The sequence below is a fragment of the Haemaphysalis longicornis genome, unplaced genomic scaffold, assembly GCF_048455015.1.
Source record: "Haemaphysalis longicornis isolate Haplotype H1 unplaced genomic scaffold, Haemaphysalis longicornis Haplotype H1 scaffold_2, whole genome shotgun sequence".
Classification (NCBI taxonomy): domain Eukaryota; kingdom Metazoa; phylum Arthropoda; class Arachnida; order Ixodida; family Ixodidae; genus Haemaphysalis; species Haemaphysalis longicornis.
The window spans coordinates 183,400,353-183,418,064 of NW_027526295.1; the positions used below are offsets into that span (position 1 = coordinate 183,400,353).

The 17,712-nt window shown below is 47.8% G+C and overlaps 1 protein-coding gene across 1 annotated transcript in view; it reads left to right on the forward strand.

Moving 5' to 3' along the window:
- The window catches only part of LOC144169620 (cathepsin B-like), a 39,343-nt gene that overhangs the window by 19,653 nt on the left and 1,978 nt on the right, over nucleotides 1-17,712 (forward strand). The window contains exons 3-6 of the mRNA XM_077698873.1: nucleotides 9,403-9,518; nucleotides 11,129-11,361; nucleotides 12,201-12,317; nucleotides 16,549-16,677. Coding sequence (XP_077554999.1) covers nucleotides 9,403-9,518; nucleotides 11,129-11,361; nucleotides 12,201-12,317; nucleotides 16,549-16,677 — 595 coding nt within the window. The remainder of the gene's footprint in view (nucleotides 1-9,402; nucleotides 9,519-11,128; nucleotides 11,362-12,200; nucleotides 12,318-16,548; nucleotides 16,678-17,712) is intronic.

Below are 17,712 nucleotides of genomic sequence, written 5' to 3' on the forward strand. Positions count from 1 at the left end.
TGATAAAGGAAACCCGCGAAATATGAAAAATACCACGTGACGACGCTTACGCGCGCATTGTAAAGCAGCGTCCCCAAACAAAGCTGATTGAAAGCAACTGCTTCGCGTGTTACCCGCCCGAAGAGACAGCGCATCACCTTGATAATAGCATGCATGGAAGGAGCAGCAGCAGCAAGATTCGCGGGACCCGTGTGCAGATAAGGAACAAACTCGGTCGCGATTTCTTCTTTCTTTCTTTTGTCTATTTCATTCTGGCTAACTCAGAGGCAGCCTGTTTGAGGGCGTTGCTTTACGGTGCGCGCGGAGGCGCCGTCACGCGGTATTTTTCATATTTCGAGGGTTTCCTTTATCAGCCAGAATAAATGTGTACGCAATTAGTTAATCGCTGAAAATACCGCAGTTAGATGCCCCTCGTGGTTACCTACAAGTGCCTCATTGACACTTTAGTGATTAGGACAGTATTTCTCGAGTTAGATAATTAATTACAATAAGTTTATTAGGTCTTATTAAAGAAAAAAATACTGTGCGCTTCTTCACAGTACTGCAAACATTATGCACCTGGTTTCTTTCGAGTTACGCCTTTACTCTTTTTTTAAATCTTGGTGCATGATAGCTGGGACACCCTGTATATATATCCCGAAATTTTTTTATTTAACGGGAGAATGAGGGCTATTTCAGCTTGCAGGACTCTTGGTATTAAGTGCTTGGTGCTTGGTATTAAGAAACAGTTGTTTTGGCTTTCTCAAGAAATAAAATAAATTCGATCTGATCCAATGAAATTTGATCTGGGGTCAGAAGGCAAGCTCGACCATACAGAGTCCCAACGTATGGGAAATTTGAGCGTCCTTTTTTTTCAGATGTCGGCAAAGGATTCAATTTCGTGGCTGCAGTTGTGCACAAAAGTTTAAAAAGTGGTATTACGTGGCCCTACAAAAATTGTAATTGCGGTTTAACGTGAGTGAACTATGAGGGGCGCCGTAGATTGGGGCTTGCGCACTAAAAAATCTTCCTACCCACGCACACTTTTTCTGTCACTAAGACGTTTTCTCGTTCTTTTTCTGAAACTATACTTCCAGTAATACGCAAGTTGGTCCGCACTGTCTTAAAAGCACATAATCTCAAAAGCTGGTGCTCCTGTTTTCTTCTTGTTTTATTTGTTAATACCAACGAAACTGTATTCTTTTTCGAGATTTAACTAAGAATGTCCAACAATAGAAGCTCCCGAGACTACAAACTTCTCTCGGTCAAATTCTGTTATCGGTTCGGTGGAAGAGGGGGGAGAGGGTTTGGGTCGACGGACCTGGGGGGTAGGAATTACAACCCCCCTCAACCCCCCCCCCCCCCCCTTCCCGTAGGTGCGCCACTGATCACTGGTCATTTCACCTAAGAGGATACGTGGGCATTTCGGATGGCTATGTTTACATCACAGTCAAATCGAAATAGAGCTTTTGACGACAGCTTCCATCGTCCTGGGCCACTTTCTTTAAAAAAGTATTTTATGTCTACATTCCCTCTTAGCCTGTTGTTACATTCACGTTAAGCCTAATTATGGGCTAAGAAAAGTAGAATTCGTTGTATGCCGAGCTGCGCGTGCCAGTTGTCACCGTTTTCTTTAAGTCGAAGGCCACAGCACATTCACTAGGTTTACGTATAGTGAGAAACAAATGCGTGTGAATGGGCCGAACTGACTCGGTGCTTGATCAACGCCTTACTAAAGACCGTAATCTAGTTAGATAATTAGGCTACGTCTATAGGTTCCCATTGTACAGTGTAGAAGTCACTTTTGACCCATATTGTGTCACTTCTTTTAGCTTTTCTATGGTGTTATTCCCTCAACTCGATGTAAGACCAACTTTTGCTCGTAATCCGCACGCGAAACGCACACACGCACACAAAGAAAGAAAACACTGTTTCTTTCTTCTCACTTCTTTTTTTTTCTTATTTAGCAAGTTTTCACCTCAACAGAACCGCAGCGCCGCATACCGATTAGCTCCGCTCACGGCGCTGCGGCCCGAACCCAAACAAGCATTCTACGCAGGCTCGCATGCGGACCCCCGATACCGGCCGTTAAATCCCCGAAGGTGCTCGCACGGCGCGTGTCGTAAACACGTCTAATCGGGAGGAAACTTTTTGAGGTACAAGCCGGTGCCGCGGTGCACCGCACAGCGTTTTGGCTTCGCACTCGGCGACCTCTCATGGGTCCGCATAAAGCCTAATGACCCCGCAAGGGAGAACGACTGCTGGGTAGGACCCACCGAATTATAAATAAGCGCGAGTTTTCTGCCGCTGTGTGGCATACGTGTCGCCCTCCTGCGCACGCGCGGTTATTAATGACGCGAAGGGCAAATGGCGCGTCTGCACGTCCCAAATTCACCGGTTACGAAGCCGCCCTGTATTGCTCCTGGCAGCCACAAAAGCCGGCAGAATTGGCGCGGGGGCTGACGGAGTGGGTATTAGGTCAAGTGCAAAGGGGGACGGAAACTAAACAAGCGCCCTGCGTACACGCCCGGGAGGGATTATCTCGCTGTTTGGATGACACTCTTTGGAGCTAACGGAGTTAGTGCGCCAGCTTCTTTTTCTTTTGTCTTGTTGTTCACGCAACAGCATGCATAATTGGGACATAATCAGCTAAGAAGGAACAAAAAGGGCGCGAGAACACAATCAGTACGCACACCCCACTGGCATCCCACCTTTAAAGGGACCCTGCAACACTTTTTCCAACTTTTTTTGAAATCTTAAATGCTACTCCGTGTTGCCGCGGCAGTGGACCGATGACGTTGTAGAATTTCAGTGAAGCATCGGCACGCAGACCGAATGGATCACTTGGAAGAGTCAATTAGGGAACGTGGGTGTGCGTGCTCGTGTGTGTCTGTGTGTGTACGTGTGCATGTTGGTGTGTGCGTGCGTGCGTGCGTATGCGTGTGTGTGTGTGTACGTCTGCGTGTGCGTGTGCGTGTGCGCGTGTGTGCGCGCGTGTGTGCGTGCGTGTGTGTGTGCGTGTGTGTGTGTGTGTGTGTGTGTGTGTGTGTGTGTGTGTGTGTGTGTGTGTGTGTGTGTGGTTGCGCGTGTGTTCGGAAAGCCAGCCAGTAACAGAAGGAAATGTTGGCAGTCTATAGAACGCCAAGACAGCCATTGAAGTAGTGTTAGGCTTTTTTTACTACGATTAGTGAAGTTAAATTTTTTTATTTTATATGAGAAAGAAAACGAAAAAAAAATCCCGGGCCATCTCCAATAACGTGAAACCTGGGGAGCGGCGAAACATGCAGTATATAAGTGTATTCTTCGCACCTTGTCGTTTTTCCCAGAGATATGAAGCCGTTGGGGGGGTAGAGGTATACAGCTTTTCTGTAAAAGTCTCGTGTCTTTGAATTAAAGCTCGAAGCGTGCTAGCGCGAGGCGTTGGAAAACGAATGCCCCAGTGTGTTTTTGTACCGTGACTACATGAAACGACGACAACAGGAGATGCCGAGAACCCAAGCCCCTAAAATAACAGCCAACAAAAGATACAACCACCACCGGCAACAATGTTCAACAACAGCCAACAATAACCAGAGCAGCAGCGACAATAATTAAATACGACGGGCTTGTCTCCACGGCCACGAATGGTTATTGATGGCTTAGTTCCTGGAAAACCCAACTTTTGTGACTCCAATGTTTGGTACAAGTTACGCACGCGCGCTGCCGGTCCACTGCCAATCACAGCGCAGCCACTGCGCTGGCCAGGCGGCATTATATTAATTGACCGTTCGTTGAACCCACACCGCCTCGGACGGGACTTTCACCGTCCTTTCGTCGGAAGGAAGTGTTCGCTACAAATCAATATCAATATGCCGGGCGACTCGTGGGCATTGTGCTGCGGGTGCTTTGTTGCTGGTGGAAAGGGAAGAGCAAGCGGTAACATTCAGCGAGTCGATCAAAAGGGATCTTCGGCTTGATCGATGACCGGTGTAATTACATCCCGCGCATAGTGCGGAATGTAAGCGCATCGTCATGAACCACTACTTAGAGGAAAAAAAGAAAGAAAGAAAGAAAGAAAGAGTCAGAGAAGTAAATAAAGAAAACAAACCAATCGGAAGCGCGGTTGCTGATTGAGAGCGCGTGTAGGAAATGTACACGGCTGAGTCGGTGACAAGCTTGACGTTGTCAAGGAGCTACGTGTTGTTCCGTCCGTCGATTCAGTTTGCCTTATCGATCTGGAGGCTTAAGTGAAACAACGTCGTGCGGGCGACATCCTGGAGATTGAGAAATGGCGTGGTGAATTTTGTTCGGGCGAAGCCCAATGGACAATGGGATTGAAGCCGCAAAGTAAACAAACAAACAACTAACAAAGAAGCCGGGAAAGCACCGCGCTGGTGAGCTGAAGTTGATTTGTGTTCCTGGACTCACTGCCGCTTCCTTGTAACTGTAATGAAGCGAGGATGGCGAGATAGCGAGAAGACATTATAGTACTACAGCGTCCCCATTACTTCGCGTTCAGGCGGCCATTCTGTTGATCGGCGCGGCACAGTTAAAAACAAAGATCTGAGAGTGCGGCCATTGATATATGGGGTGTAATTCCGACTGCTTGGTATACGTACGAAGTGCGGCGCACAGGTTGCGGGTTTTTTTTACTGCGTTGATTTTGAGGCTAGCCGTTCGAGCTGCCGATAGAGTGCGTGGACAAGTGTAGCGTTGTTAGTGGCGTTGTAGCAGTCAATCTATACCGCTTAGATTTGGTGGAGGAGAACGTTGTTGTTAGAAATGTTATGAACATCAAACCCAAAAGCTAATATACTTAAGGTGCCACTTCATTCTGTACACGTCGAGAACTTTGAGTGATACGTTTCCGCATTTCCACACCTACGACGTCCCGTGTAGTTTGATATTTCTCATGATCTTATTGAGGTTCAATTCACTTGAATAAAGCGAAACATTGCTACTGATGATCATGTGCATCTAGAGTAACGTTTTCGGGCATTCAATGTTAAAAATTTAAAAGAGAATGTAGCGCTGGCTTCATTTATGCGGACCCGCCGCAATGGCTCAGTGGCTAAGGCGTTGTGCTGCTGAGAACGAGGACGCGGGTTAGATTCCCGGCCGCGGCGGCCGCTTTTCTGATGGAGGCGAAAAGCAAAAACGCCCGTGTGTACGAGATTTCGGCGCACGTTAGACATCCCCAGATGGTCAAAATTAATCCGGAGCCCTCCACTACGGCGCGCCTCATCGCCTGTGAAGCGTCGGCGCGTTAACCCTGCAATCAATCAATCAATCAATCAATCAATCAATCAATCAATCAATCAATCAATCAATCAATCAATCAATCAATCAATCAATCAATCAATCAATCAATCAATCAATCAATCAATCAATTCGGTTATATGGAGCATTAGAAGTGATGTGAGCGTGAGAATGCTGAGTGTGAAAAAGCACGCACAAAAAACAATTAATCAGAAAAAAACCTCGTCGTATTCTAGCACCTCATTTGTTTCTTAACGCCTAGTTCTTTCATATCTCGTTATTTTATTCATGATTACTTAATTTCTTTATACCGTTGGGATTATTTCAATAACCAAAAAATGCCTCGAACCAGAATAAGCGGCGAAGCCGTTTTATTTGTATTGGTTTGGCATTCAGCAATGCGCGAAACATAAATGAGCTTTAACTTTATGCAGACATCACCAGCAGCAAGCGGGCGCTATTATTGCTGTCACTTTACGCGCATATGCGCACCACAGAAAGCAGGCCACCGATTTATTACGTTTAAACTATCACGCGCATAAAAGCTGCCGCGTTTTCTACGCAGCGAAGAAGAAGAGGAGCCAAATAAAGAATAAAAAAGGAGATAACGTCCATGCAACCTACTTGAAATTCTACGAGTAGTTTCTTTCTTGTGGCAGGCAGACTTTATACGTAAACCATAACTCGTGGAAGCAATGACTCTATCCGTACTTGGGTCTTGGCGGACTAATGTCCTGTGAAATCGTGGTCTGAACTAAACCGTACAGAAAATTAAACCACAAGTTTGGTGAAGCCGTACCTTCATTATAAAATGCAGTGCTGAAATATTGGTTTTTTGAGTACATATATAGTAGATGCTCGCGAGATATGCTGCTCTGACCGCTTTTCTTACTGCACGCCTCTTACGCCGCTGCTGCGAAGCCCTAATCATGAGAAAATCAAGTGCAGCAACTAAACTTCTTAGAGGGCCAACCTAGTTCTTTTTAGTTTAAATGAAAATAAAATAAGTCCTATAATTAGAAGTGCCTAAACGAAACAAGACCGGCAAAAATTTGAATTTATGATGCTAACGCTAACCTAGATCGATTCTTGTACTAAACGCAACCTGGTCAAGCGACTGACCTTTTTGCGCTGGTCGAACTTCTGGTATCTCTACCATACGCTTGGTTCATGTGGCGCTAAACTCAGTGTCCCCGATGTCACGATTGTAAAGCAATGTTTCATGCAAACTGATACACCTCGGAACGAGGAAAGTATTCAAAATTGTGCGTGGCTATCTCTTTTACAATACCATAGCATTGTAGTGGAACGTTCTTTGTGCACAACTTCATTCAAAGTAGCAAATTTCTCTCTTCAACACCAAATGCAGTGCGGTGTTTGTTAACATTGATTTGATATGATATTCGATAAATTCACGACGATTACGACGTTCCGCAACGCGAAATTTGAGCGCAGCTCTTTAGGTGCTTTGATTGTGCACGCATGTACAGTTACAGATTACTGCTAAAGCAAACTCGCTCTGTTCTCTGTGTTCACGCTGTCTGAAGCTCTCTGTGCTCACCTGGCTGTAATGCCCTTTTTTTTTCATCCCCATGGAGGAAATGGTCAAGATTGCCTATAACCCGAGTCAATCCTTGGAGTCGAGAACACGCTATCCAGACGGGCGCGCAGGGACAAACCTGCGCGCAGCGGAAACCCACTATAGCTATAAAAATACGGAACAAGCCAAGGCCTTGTTGCATGTTTTGAGCTGCGAAGTCTCACATGAAACGCTTCTTGTAACTTCATTTTTATACTTCAGGGTGTGACCCGCAAGTGCTTTTAATGCATCTCTGGCCCCACCTGATATCCTGGCCCATCCTTCTAGCGGTAGCTGCCTCCCTGAGTTTCTGCACGTAGACATATATGTACGACCGTCATTCTTATCTTGCTGGACGACAAAAAAAAAAAAAAACCATCAGCGCGCTCATCATTTTCTTAGGAGAGGTGGCACGGTGGTGGGGTTGGGGCCGGGATATTTTTGACAACAGATCTGGAGGAGATGGGAGGCAGGCACGCAGCGGGTCGAACTCTTTTTTGGCCACGGGCGAGCGGAGACGGAAGGCTTGTACCCTGTAACCCCCATCACGCTCTTCCCAACGGCACGGTCGTTGCACCACGAAACACAATCCGAAAATAGCGCCTATAATGAACCCGCCTTCACTTGTGTCCGCACCGTGCGTTAGCCGTGTCAATACGCAGGTTCAATTGGTGCTGCCCGTGACTGCGAGTCATTGGGAACCCACCCTGTCCCGTCGTGAGCTTTGACGTGACATCTTGCGCTCTCTTCGGCGGTATCGCTTACCGTCCTCCACCTGACAGACGCTGGCGTGGGAGCGCTATGTTTGCTGCCCGGAACCTCCCTGTTTACTGTAGCCGCGCCGCGATATACTCTCACCGTGTGCGTACTGTCTTATGTTCGGCTTCCGGAAAAGGCTGGGAGCAGACTGTGCTTTGTCGCACGCAAAAACACTGGCAGCAGCAGCAGCAGCAACAACAAGAACAACGTGAAAAAAAAAAAAAAAAACTAATGACCTTGCCAGCTGTTCCGCGTTTCGCTGGGTGAGGCAACGTGGCAGGATGCTTGAGTCATGAGAAACAGCGGTGAGTGATCGTCCAGTTGTGGTTCTTGGATTCTTCGTGCACACGCCACAAAAAGGTGGAAGTACAGTTTTCGCTGAAATTATAAGGGAGTATAGTAGGAGGACAGGTTTCGTTGCGACAGCCTCCGCAACGTCAACGCCACCGGGCGTGAGTTCAGCTTGATATCCAGGCTCGGTGCGCAAGTGGAGTAGCAGCTCCTGTCGAATACCAATTCTCTAAAACGAGAGGCCGTCGTTTCGGAACGACGGGGTAGCGCCATGCAAATGCATCTGTTTTGGGTTGGGGCGCCGCTTTGAGCTGTTTCGGGCATGAGAATCCCTGCAGAAAAGCACTGCGGCAAGGGCGCAAAGCGACACTCTCTGCCCCCCGTCGTTTCGCTTTTCAGTTCACGCCTTTGCAGCAGTGCTTTTCTGCAGGGAGTCTCACGTCCCGAAACGGCTCAAAGCGGCGTTTCAACCCCCAAACAAATGAATTTGCATGGCGCTAGCCCGTCGTTCCGAAACGACGGCCTCTCGTTTTAGAGAATTGCGCCCCTGGTGTCACAACGCGGTTGCTGCAGCGTAAAGCAGAAAGTTTGCCATATTCGTGCGGTATAGGGGTTCATGGCCACCTTTGCCGTTTACGTGGAATGACAATCCGTACGAAAATTCTCGTTCCCACTTTCCGCTAACCTGTTGTATTGAAATTGGGGTGGTAGAGGGGGGCATACACCAGCCGTTGCAGTAGTGAAGGGAGCGACTGCGGTCTGGGAGAATAATTATTTTTCCTGGTTAGCATTCTGCGAGAAAACAAAATTTATGTAAAAGGGTTCAAAGTTGGGCGAGTTGGTAATGGTCCATCTTAAAAGCAAGATGGTTTTAAAGATGGAAAATTTGTGTAAGTTCAGTCATAACACGCAGCGTGAAAAGGCTACATCTACAAGAATGTACAAAGGGCTAGTGCCTGCCGCCCATCAACACGTCTTCTCTTTTTGAAGTGTGCAACTGCAAGCTGCACCCTCCGTTAGTCGAAGACCAACCTGGCCTACACTATTCTGGGGCGGTAGTCTCATGTTTTGTCCGTTTTGTGTCCGTTTCAAAAGTGTCCGTTTTGACCAAGCCCTGATTGGCTAAAAGCGAACACCCGGACGTGACGCGCCTTGCAAGCACGGCGGAGCTATGAGCCGCGGATTCTCGGAGGAGACGATTTGTAGCAGACGATTTTTCGTCGTCTTGTTGTTGGTTCGCTGGCGGAACGATAAACACATAAAAGATAGTTTAAAATAGTTTTTAGTCGTTCAAAATGTGTTGACAAGGACAGTTGCGCAAAAGTCAACCCAAAGCCCGCCTGCAACTGGAAGTACGCCACAATAAAACGGGAGCAAAACAGACGTTTTCAAAACGGACAAACACGAGAATACCACCCCTGCATGTAAGGATGGCAAGACGGACGCACGCAGGACTTGCGTACACGTAAGAATTTCGCACAACCCATGGGCATGAAATATTATGCTTCGTTTAAACCTGAGTGTGACAGTTTAGTTCGGTTTGTTCTGCTTTTCAGGCCTTTGGTGCTGTCGAGGCCATGTCCGATCGCCACTGCATCCATTCCGGTGCAAAGAACATTGTCCACCTCGCTGCCGATGACGTGCTGTCGTGCTGCATGAGCTGCGGATCAGGGTAACCTCCTCCTCCTCCTCCTCCTCCTCCTCCTCCTCCTCCTCTTCTTACTGAACAACATTTTTATTCGGGCATAGCAAAATGTTTCTTCAGGCAAATTTATCCTGTTATGTGGGGTTGCCGTTTTGGGTGAGTGCTACACGTATTATTGTTGGTCCTTTTGGCAGCGTGGTACTGGTTAGTATTGCACAGATGTGTTTGTATTGGTTGTCGTTGTCTCCATGTGAGTAACCTTGCCTGCAAGTGCTGATTATTGTAGTACCCAGTCTCTTGCCACGCCCTTTTTCCCTCCATTTCCAACTTGAGTGCTTTCTGGTGCTGTCTCTGTACTACCTCATTACATGACCGCAATCGCCAAGTTTACTTACTGGAAGTGTATACTTTCTATACTTACGACCTCTACAGTTTATCGCGTGCAGTCATTGAGAGGACATATCAGGTTCCAGACAGTGAATGTTCTTCATATACAGACAATAAACTTTAAAAGTTTCGTACTTACACGAAGGACACTGTGAAAAACGAAGCTTTTCAATGTGGCCCTAGTTTTTAAAAACAAAAATACAATTACCGGTAAGGAACCTTTGGAGTTATCGTTAAACTCAGTCGTGAGTCCCACCTTCCATAAAATTTTTATAATAACATCGCGAGCAACGCCTTTACTGAGGCTCCTTTTCTCAAAAACGGTGACCTAAACCCCCCATTTAAGGCTTTTTTGTCTGCTGAGCAGGGGTTACCGTGTAGGCCCCAAGAGATGAACGCCCTCGCTAAAAGACGTTCATAAAACTGCGGGCATACTTTTTAAATCTAGCCCTGATGGAACAAGCATCAATGTTGACAGGTGGACAGACGAAAACTTTCGCGTTTAGGCAACTCAAGAAAGACTATTGCGTTTAAAAAGACCCCCCTCAACACCCCCCTCCCTCCAGCAGAATTTGTTCCGAGTCACATCCCTGACGGTGCGCGTTCTACGCGAATGGTTTAATGTAAAAGCGAGGGCATTAACTTCATGTATGGCATGAGTGCGACCGAAATAAAATCATTGCACAGTTATATTAACTGCACTGAAATCTAACTGCTTAACCCTATACTTGATTTCTCCCATTTATGTTCGTGCTCGCTCCACAGTGAAATGTGTCATAATTTTATGTTCAGCGACACTGGACGACGAATCGCGCACGAGTCTGCGAGGCTTCGACCAAGTTTTCTCGCTAAGGTAGTGCTCGCGGCAAAGCTTGCCATGTGCAAAATGTCAGCTGTACAAAACCGTTTCATTGGGTTTCCGTAGCATACCCCAGTGTCCGCATATGCGGCCGGATTTTATAGGCTTTACGCGTGTATACTCACGAGGAACTGAACAAGGAGGACGACGAAAGCCTCCAGCAAAATCACATGGTGGGTCCTCAGTTGCCTCGACCACTTTAAACCGTCAGAGAAAATTTAAAACTAACCCCATGGCACTCACACATCATGCACATGCACAGGTCCCAATCAATCAATCAATCAATCAATCAATCAATCAATCAATCAATCAATCAATCAATCAATCAATCAATCAATCAATCAATCAATCAATCAATCAATCAATCAATCAATCAATCATGTCGCTACAGGTGCAACGGCGGCTTTCCGGGCGCCGCGTGGAGCTACTGGGTGCACAAGGGCATCGTGACGGGCGGCAACTACGACTCTGACGAGGGCTGCATGCCGTACCCGATCAAGGCGTGCGACCACCACGTGAACGGCACGCTGGGACCCTGCGACAAGAGCATACCGCCGACGCCGCGCTGCGTACGCATGTGCCGCAAGGGATACAACGTCGACTTCGCGGACGACAAGCACTACGGTGAGCGCGCTATGTGTCGGCCCACGTCCTGGCGCGTGTGACAAACCCCGTTTCAATCTCCCTCCTTGCGGCAAGGGTGGGTCTCAACGGAAGGTGATCCGCACTCTCAAACGTCGAAGGTCGAATTCTTGCAGAACACAGGTCAAGCTCGGTCGAGGAACAACTTTTCACGGAAACCCTTCGGTTGGGGCCACTTTCTAGAGCACGGAGTAAGAGGGACACAGGACGAAGGGGGGACAATAGTGTACATGTATACCCAGAATGGTCTGCTTTGTATAAGTTTAGCTTGATAACGTGGAATAAAATTTAGCTGTTTACGCGGTGTCGCCTCATTAAAATGGTTCTGCTGGACAGTGGCGTCCGCGGGATTATTAAGTTTCTTGAGAAAAGTGTTTTTCTTGAACCGTACTCTTGAAGAATATAAAGAAATAACGCTTATCGGAGCCATATGTTTCTAAGAAAGGCTGGACATTTCAGTCTATTTTTTAGCCCGAAGAGTTGTAGAAAAGAATGACCTATTCCTTATCTTTGGTATTGGCTAATACGCGCTGTTACTGTAGGCGCAGCCGGCAAAACAGCCACCTCCAATGCCACCACACATTGCCAGAAGTTCAAATGTGATGGCTCAATCAATAAACCGAGGCTATCGATTGCGTACAGCTGAAAATAAAGAGCACGAACGTCCTTCTGACTGCCTCGTCCGAGCTCGCTTATTACACATCCTACAAAGCAGCCGTATACAGTCGACGCCGATACACGTGCATGGTACGAGTACGCCGTCAATAACTCTGTTCTCCTCCCTCACCCTTCTCTCGACAACTGAAAACGGACGAGAACAGGCAAGAAGTCCTACTCGGTGCCATCGAACGTGACGCAGATTCAAGTGGAGATTATGACCAACGGCCCCGTGGAGGCTGACTTCACCGTCTACGCGGACTTCCCCCTCTACAAGTCCGGTGCGTGCTTCGTATAGAGCCCTGTTTCTCAACCACGTATTGTATGTATTTGCCGTGGTGCGTCAGAGGGTGAAACGGTGGAGAAGGAACCCCATTTGATAGAGGAGAAGAGGGAATCTTGACACGTGGCAAAGCAATTCGTCCTTGCGGCCAAGTGAGTTTTACGCAAGCCTTTTTGAGTGTCCAGTTGTATCGCTCAGTTATGGTGTCGAAAGAAGGCAGTAAATTAAATAGCGGGCGATAAGCGGGAAAACGAGAGAAATGTAGACACGACGCAGCAATAGCCCTGGATACATGGATTCGACGAGAAAGAGTCCAGTCGACTGGCGGGTTCAGCTACCTCGGTCCCTCCCGCGTTTACATGAATTCTGCCCAAAAATTCGAGGTTAGCAGAGGGGAGGGGTTCCCAGAGAAGGAGCCACGTATTTTCACGATTCTACCGCGCATCATTTTTTGCTAAAAGGTAGCCTTAGTATTTGTGTGCGTGTTACAGTCGGGCTGAGAACCTCAATAGGCTTTAAAGCGGCCAGCAGCATTGCCATACGGACCGGACACGAAGTCCCCCCAAGATCCTACCCAATCCAATAAAAAAAGTCCGCCAACACCACTTGAGTAAATTTCGGCGCACTAAACCCTCAATGTCACGCCGCATACCTTGGACAGCTGTTGCACATGTGCTGCTACTATTTCCCCGGCACGCCTAGAATTGGGAAGATCAAGACACTTGAAATCGCAAACAGCTTCAATGTTCCCCGCTATAACTTTATTTCCAGCAGCAGCTGGATAAGAAATCTTATGAAGCACAATCATTTTTGGCTTCCACAGATGCATACGCCGAATAAAATATCCCCTTCTTCCAGGTAGGTGATGTCATGTCCTTTTCATCTGTGCGGTACAGTCAGCGTCAAATTATTTTGTTTTTTTTCGATTTTTCCTGCGCGTTAGTACCGCGCAAATACGGTATTCTGCTCGTCGCGGCCCGCCAATTCTGCCCGACGAACGAGTCAGCCTCCCCCTGCCTCCGGGTCGTCTGGACTCGCCGCGACGGCTCTCCGACCCAACCCGTCCGCTTATACAGGGGGGCGGGGGTTGAGTCCAAAAAACCTGTTGTTTTCGACTCAACGCATCCTCGTCGGGTCAATGTAAACGGGGCTAATGCAAATTTGGCAAGGAATAGGCGGAATAATTCATTACAAGGGGCATACAAACGCCGTCGGTGCGGAACGTGTTCATTACGGCGGTACACCCAGCGCAGCCTCAAGCTCACTCAAGGAGGGCCGCTACCTGCATTCGTGGGGAGGAGGGTTGGGGCCGGTGTGAAAGTGAATTCGTTGCGCGCGTGCAGCCAGTCAGGGAAGAGAGTTATTGGGCACGACGTTGCGCATCCTGAAATGGACTCATCGGCTGCAGCAATGAACTACACCCACTCGAGGACAAGGCTGTTCCACGGAGCGAAATACGTCAAGGAGATAGCGATCAACGCGAGACAAAATGCAGGTTCCCCCGTTTTCCTACGAGGTTTCCGACGCGGCGCGGAAGCGGCTATCCCGGGGTCTTCCGGCAGCCAGACCGGTCCTCGGAACGGGTGACGCGTGCCCTGACGCGCCCTTTTACGCTCATGTGTTTCGCCCTCGAGGCTGCAGTGGGGGATCTAGGTGCCCTTGGTAATGACTTCCGGGAGTTTCAACTCTAATGTGATATGGGGAATGCATCAATAGGGCAGCTGCCGCTATCTTTGAATTAGTGAAACGGTTGCATTATTTATGCGTAATTTTTGTTCTGCATAGCACCAGGATCTGGTAGAAAGACGGGGTGTAATGAAAAAAAGAAAAAGGAGGGAAGAGCAGAAAGAGTGTAGGGATATGCACGTTTGAGAGCCCAGGATGGGCAGAACATTCGGATTTGTGTGCATCGGAGTGCGGAGCCGGTGTGCGTAGTGTGCAGCAGAAGCCCTCGTTTCAATTCGGTGCAGTGTTGAATACACCGAAGTCACTACAAGCTGGCAAATTTATTTGCTGTCGACGAACAATACCTTGAATAGCGTTACAAGACATAGGATGCGATTATTTTAATTTTGTTAAAAGGTGTAACTTTTTATTACAATCTCTCGGTTTCAAAAATAAGTGCAGAGGGAGAAAGACCATCCCAGTTTTTTTAAGTCAGCTTCACTACCACCTTAAATGAATTGCCGGGAAAACATTTTTCAGGGCGATACAGCCAGTCATGCTGAAATGAAGGCCCTAGGGCATTTTATCAAATACCTCCTTGAAGACCATGTAGCCCAATGAAGTTCCACTAAAATACATTAACGAAGTGCTGGAATTACATTTTTTCAAAGGGCAATATAAACATTTGTATTAAGATATGAATACCTAAGGGCATCTTAATAAATTTATTCAAATTTATCATGCCGTATGTAGCCACATGGAGGGCAGCGCGTTACGTTACCGTCGCATCATTTTAATCGCAGAGCTGTTCAACATTTAATAGTATTAGCGTCATCCGTCCGTCGCACCAAAAAACCTCGCGTTGCCTAGCAACCCCTGGCGAAGCTGTGCCTAGCTTCGCGCTCGCTTGGCTAGCCTATAAGCATGGCTGCACCGAGCGTCACCGGCGCCCGCCAAGCCGTGACGTCACTGCGCAACCCATGATATAAAGGCTCGTGTACAGCGTCGTCGTCCAGGTTTGCGCGTGGGCTTGCGCCACATGAGGAACTCGCAAAAACGAATTCGGCCGCCTTCAAAATTCTGGTGTGAAGACTGAGGAAACAGCGGAGCTTGTGGTCTTCACCAGCTTTAACTTCGCTTTTGTGAAATCTGCCCCTTTATTAAGAGAAACGTAGTTAGAAAGCCAAGCTTTCTCCATGCAAACTGAGTAAATCAAGGTCCACAATCCGCAATACTCAAGTCTAAAATCCGAACTGCCAAAGGTCAAAGCCAAAGTCTACCTCAACTCAGCTAAAGGGTGCGTTCCAATTTACCGTTTAGACAGCTTCGTTGCCGTCTTCGCGGACAGTACGCCATGTTAAGCCCCGTTCCAATTCGAACGAAGTAGTCAAGGAAGACTGCTTCGAGGAGACAGCATCGAAGTCAGCAACGATGCAGGCTACCTTCCTGTCTAAACTAATAAGTGACGCCAGCGCCACCTTTTTGAGTATTAATGTTGAAAGAAAAGCACTTGTTCTTTTATTGAAATATTTAGTATAATTTACTAGTGATGAAGATGACTTTGTATAATTTTTAAATTACGTAACGTTTGTAATAACAACGCTAATCTTAGTTACGAAACTTGCGGATTGCGCAACTCAACATGTATGCTACGACGCTGTCGTCTGCGCTGGTGTTGCGTTTGCGACCGCGGCGCCGTTCCAATTTTATTCCTTTAGACGTCTAGTTAGACTGCTTCGTAGGCTGTCTACGAAGCTGTCCGCGAATTGGAACGCAGCAAAAGTCTAAAGCCAACGCGAAAATTCATGTGAGGTGCACCAACCGGGTTCCCGACGAAAGGAGAGGGGCCGCCAGCTTTGCTGTTTCTCCAGCGTTGCACTACTTGTTCAAGCTGCACCAATTTGTATTCCAAAAGCGATAGTGCACGTCTTCTCAGCAATACGTTTGTGTATGATGGCGAAACCGACTTTAACGAGTTTGGTAAATAGCGGTCGGGGCCATTATACAGTGACTTGGTCTTTGTTACGTCAGCTTTCTTACATCCCTGTTATGTATTGCAGTGAAGTGTCAAGACAGTAAATGAGCCATGTAACAAAACCTGCATGGGCTTCGCAAAACTGTATTTAAATGGCGTAGTACCTGACTACTGTTCTTCGGTGACCTAACGTTGCTCGCGAGCCCAGTGGCAGGAAGCGGTTACAGGCAATGAAGCATGACGCATAGGAACCCTGTCGAGTAAACGTTTCCCACTACTCCGGTCTACATCCGGCAGCTCGCCATAGAGCACGGAAAGGAATTACCTGCCCATTTCTATCGTTGCACGTGTTACCCACGTGACCTGTTGAATAAAGAGAAGGAAGCGCGCCACGAGCGTAGGCAGCGGGAGCTCGCTCCACAAGCGCGGCTCACGCGGCAGTCGGTCGCCGCCATCTTTGATAGCCGGACGTATGGTCTCCTCGTTCCCTTTCGCTACACAAATATCTGGTGCCGAAACCCGGGACATGACCCTTGGGGCGTCACGCCAACAACGTCCGCTGTCTGATCCCCGTTCCGGCCCTACGCAGGCGTGTACCAGAGGCACACGGACCAAGCCCTGGGCGGCCACGCCATCCGCCTGCTGGGCTGGGGCGTCGAGAAAGGCGTGCCCTACTGGCTGGCGGCCAACTCCTGGAACACCGAATGGGGAGACAAAGGTAACCGCACACAGGGGCCGGAAATATCGCGATTCGTGGCTAAGAACACAGTGGGTATACATTGTGCAAGTGTGCTGGCATGGTTGACTCGACGTCAGACGCTCACGAGGCTGCGGGGTCGAATCTACACCGCGGTAATCGAACTCCACTCATTCGCTTTAGAGGACTGGGACCAGAATTCTATTTCCCGTTCACCTCCTCACTAGTGTCGCGGAGCGTATCATCTTCTGATATGGATCCCGCGGTGCCCATTTGCGTACACGTTCGTACTTGGATCTAGGCCTTAAGCCTTAAACTACGATTCTAAAGAAATGAACTGGCGCTTAATTATGTACTTCACTGACGGGATACATTTATCGGTGCCGAGTTGAGGTTCCAAAAGGTTAGTAATGCTGGCTGGGCTGGATGCCAATAAATACAGCATAGAAACTAGCCTACGAGGAGCGTCGGGGCCCCAAGCCAGGTTGGCTACATCTGCGGTGACGACTCCGGCCAAGTCATGAAACCCTAGCAATAGGACTTTATTCGGAGGCCCCAACGAAGTTTTCCCCATCCATACATACCCAGTTCCGATGCAGGTAAAAAATGAACACTTATATGTTGCACCACTGTCGAAAAAAAGTCAAGGTGTGCCTGGCCGCCATGTGACCGACTTATGAAATTGGCCCTTGTTGTGATGAAAATAAAATATATGTGTGTGCACTTCTAGTCGTTCAGCTCCTTTTTATGTGAATATCGTAGGAATGAATAGGCGGAGGAGGAAAACATAGCTACACCTGCGTATGCGTAATTGTCACGTGTGCGTGATCGAAAATTGACAAAAAAGTTATCAATTGTCTGGTCAATAACCCCGATATTTTCGTAAACACGTTCTCATTGTGATTAACAAAACATATGACGTCTGAAAATGATGTGAAATAACGCCAGCTGGTTAAATTTCTTTAAGGGGCCACGCAGACAAAATACAGGTTTGTTTTATTCGAAAGATTGGGTGTTTTATAGGGCCGTCAGCGCTTGTCCGGCAGCAAACGATGC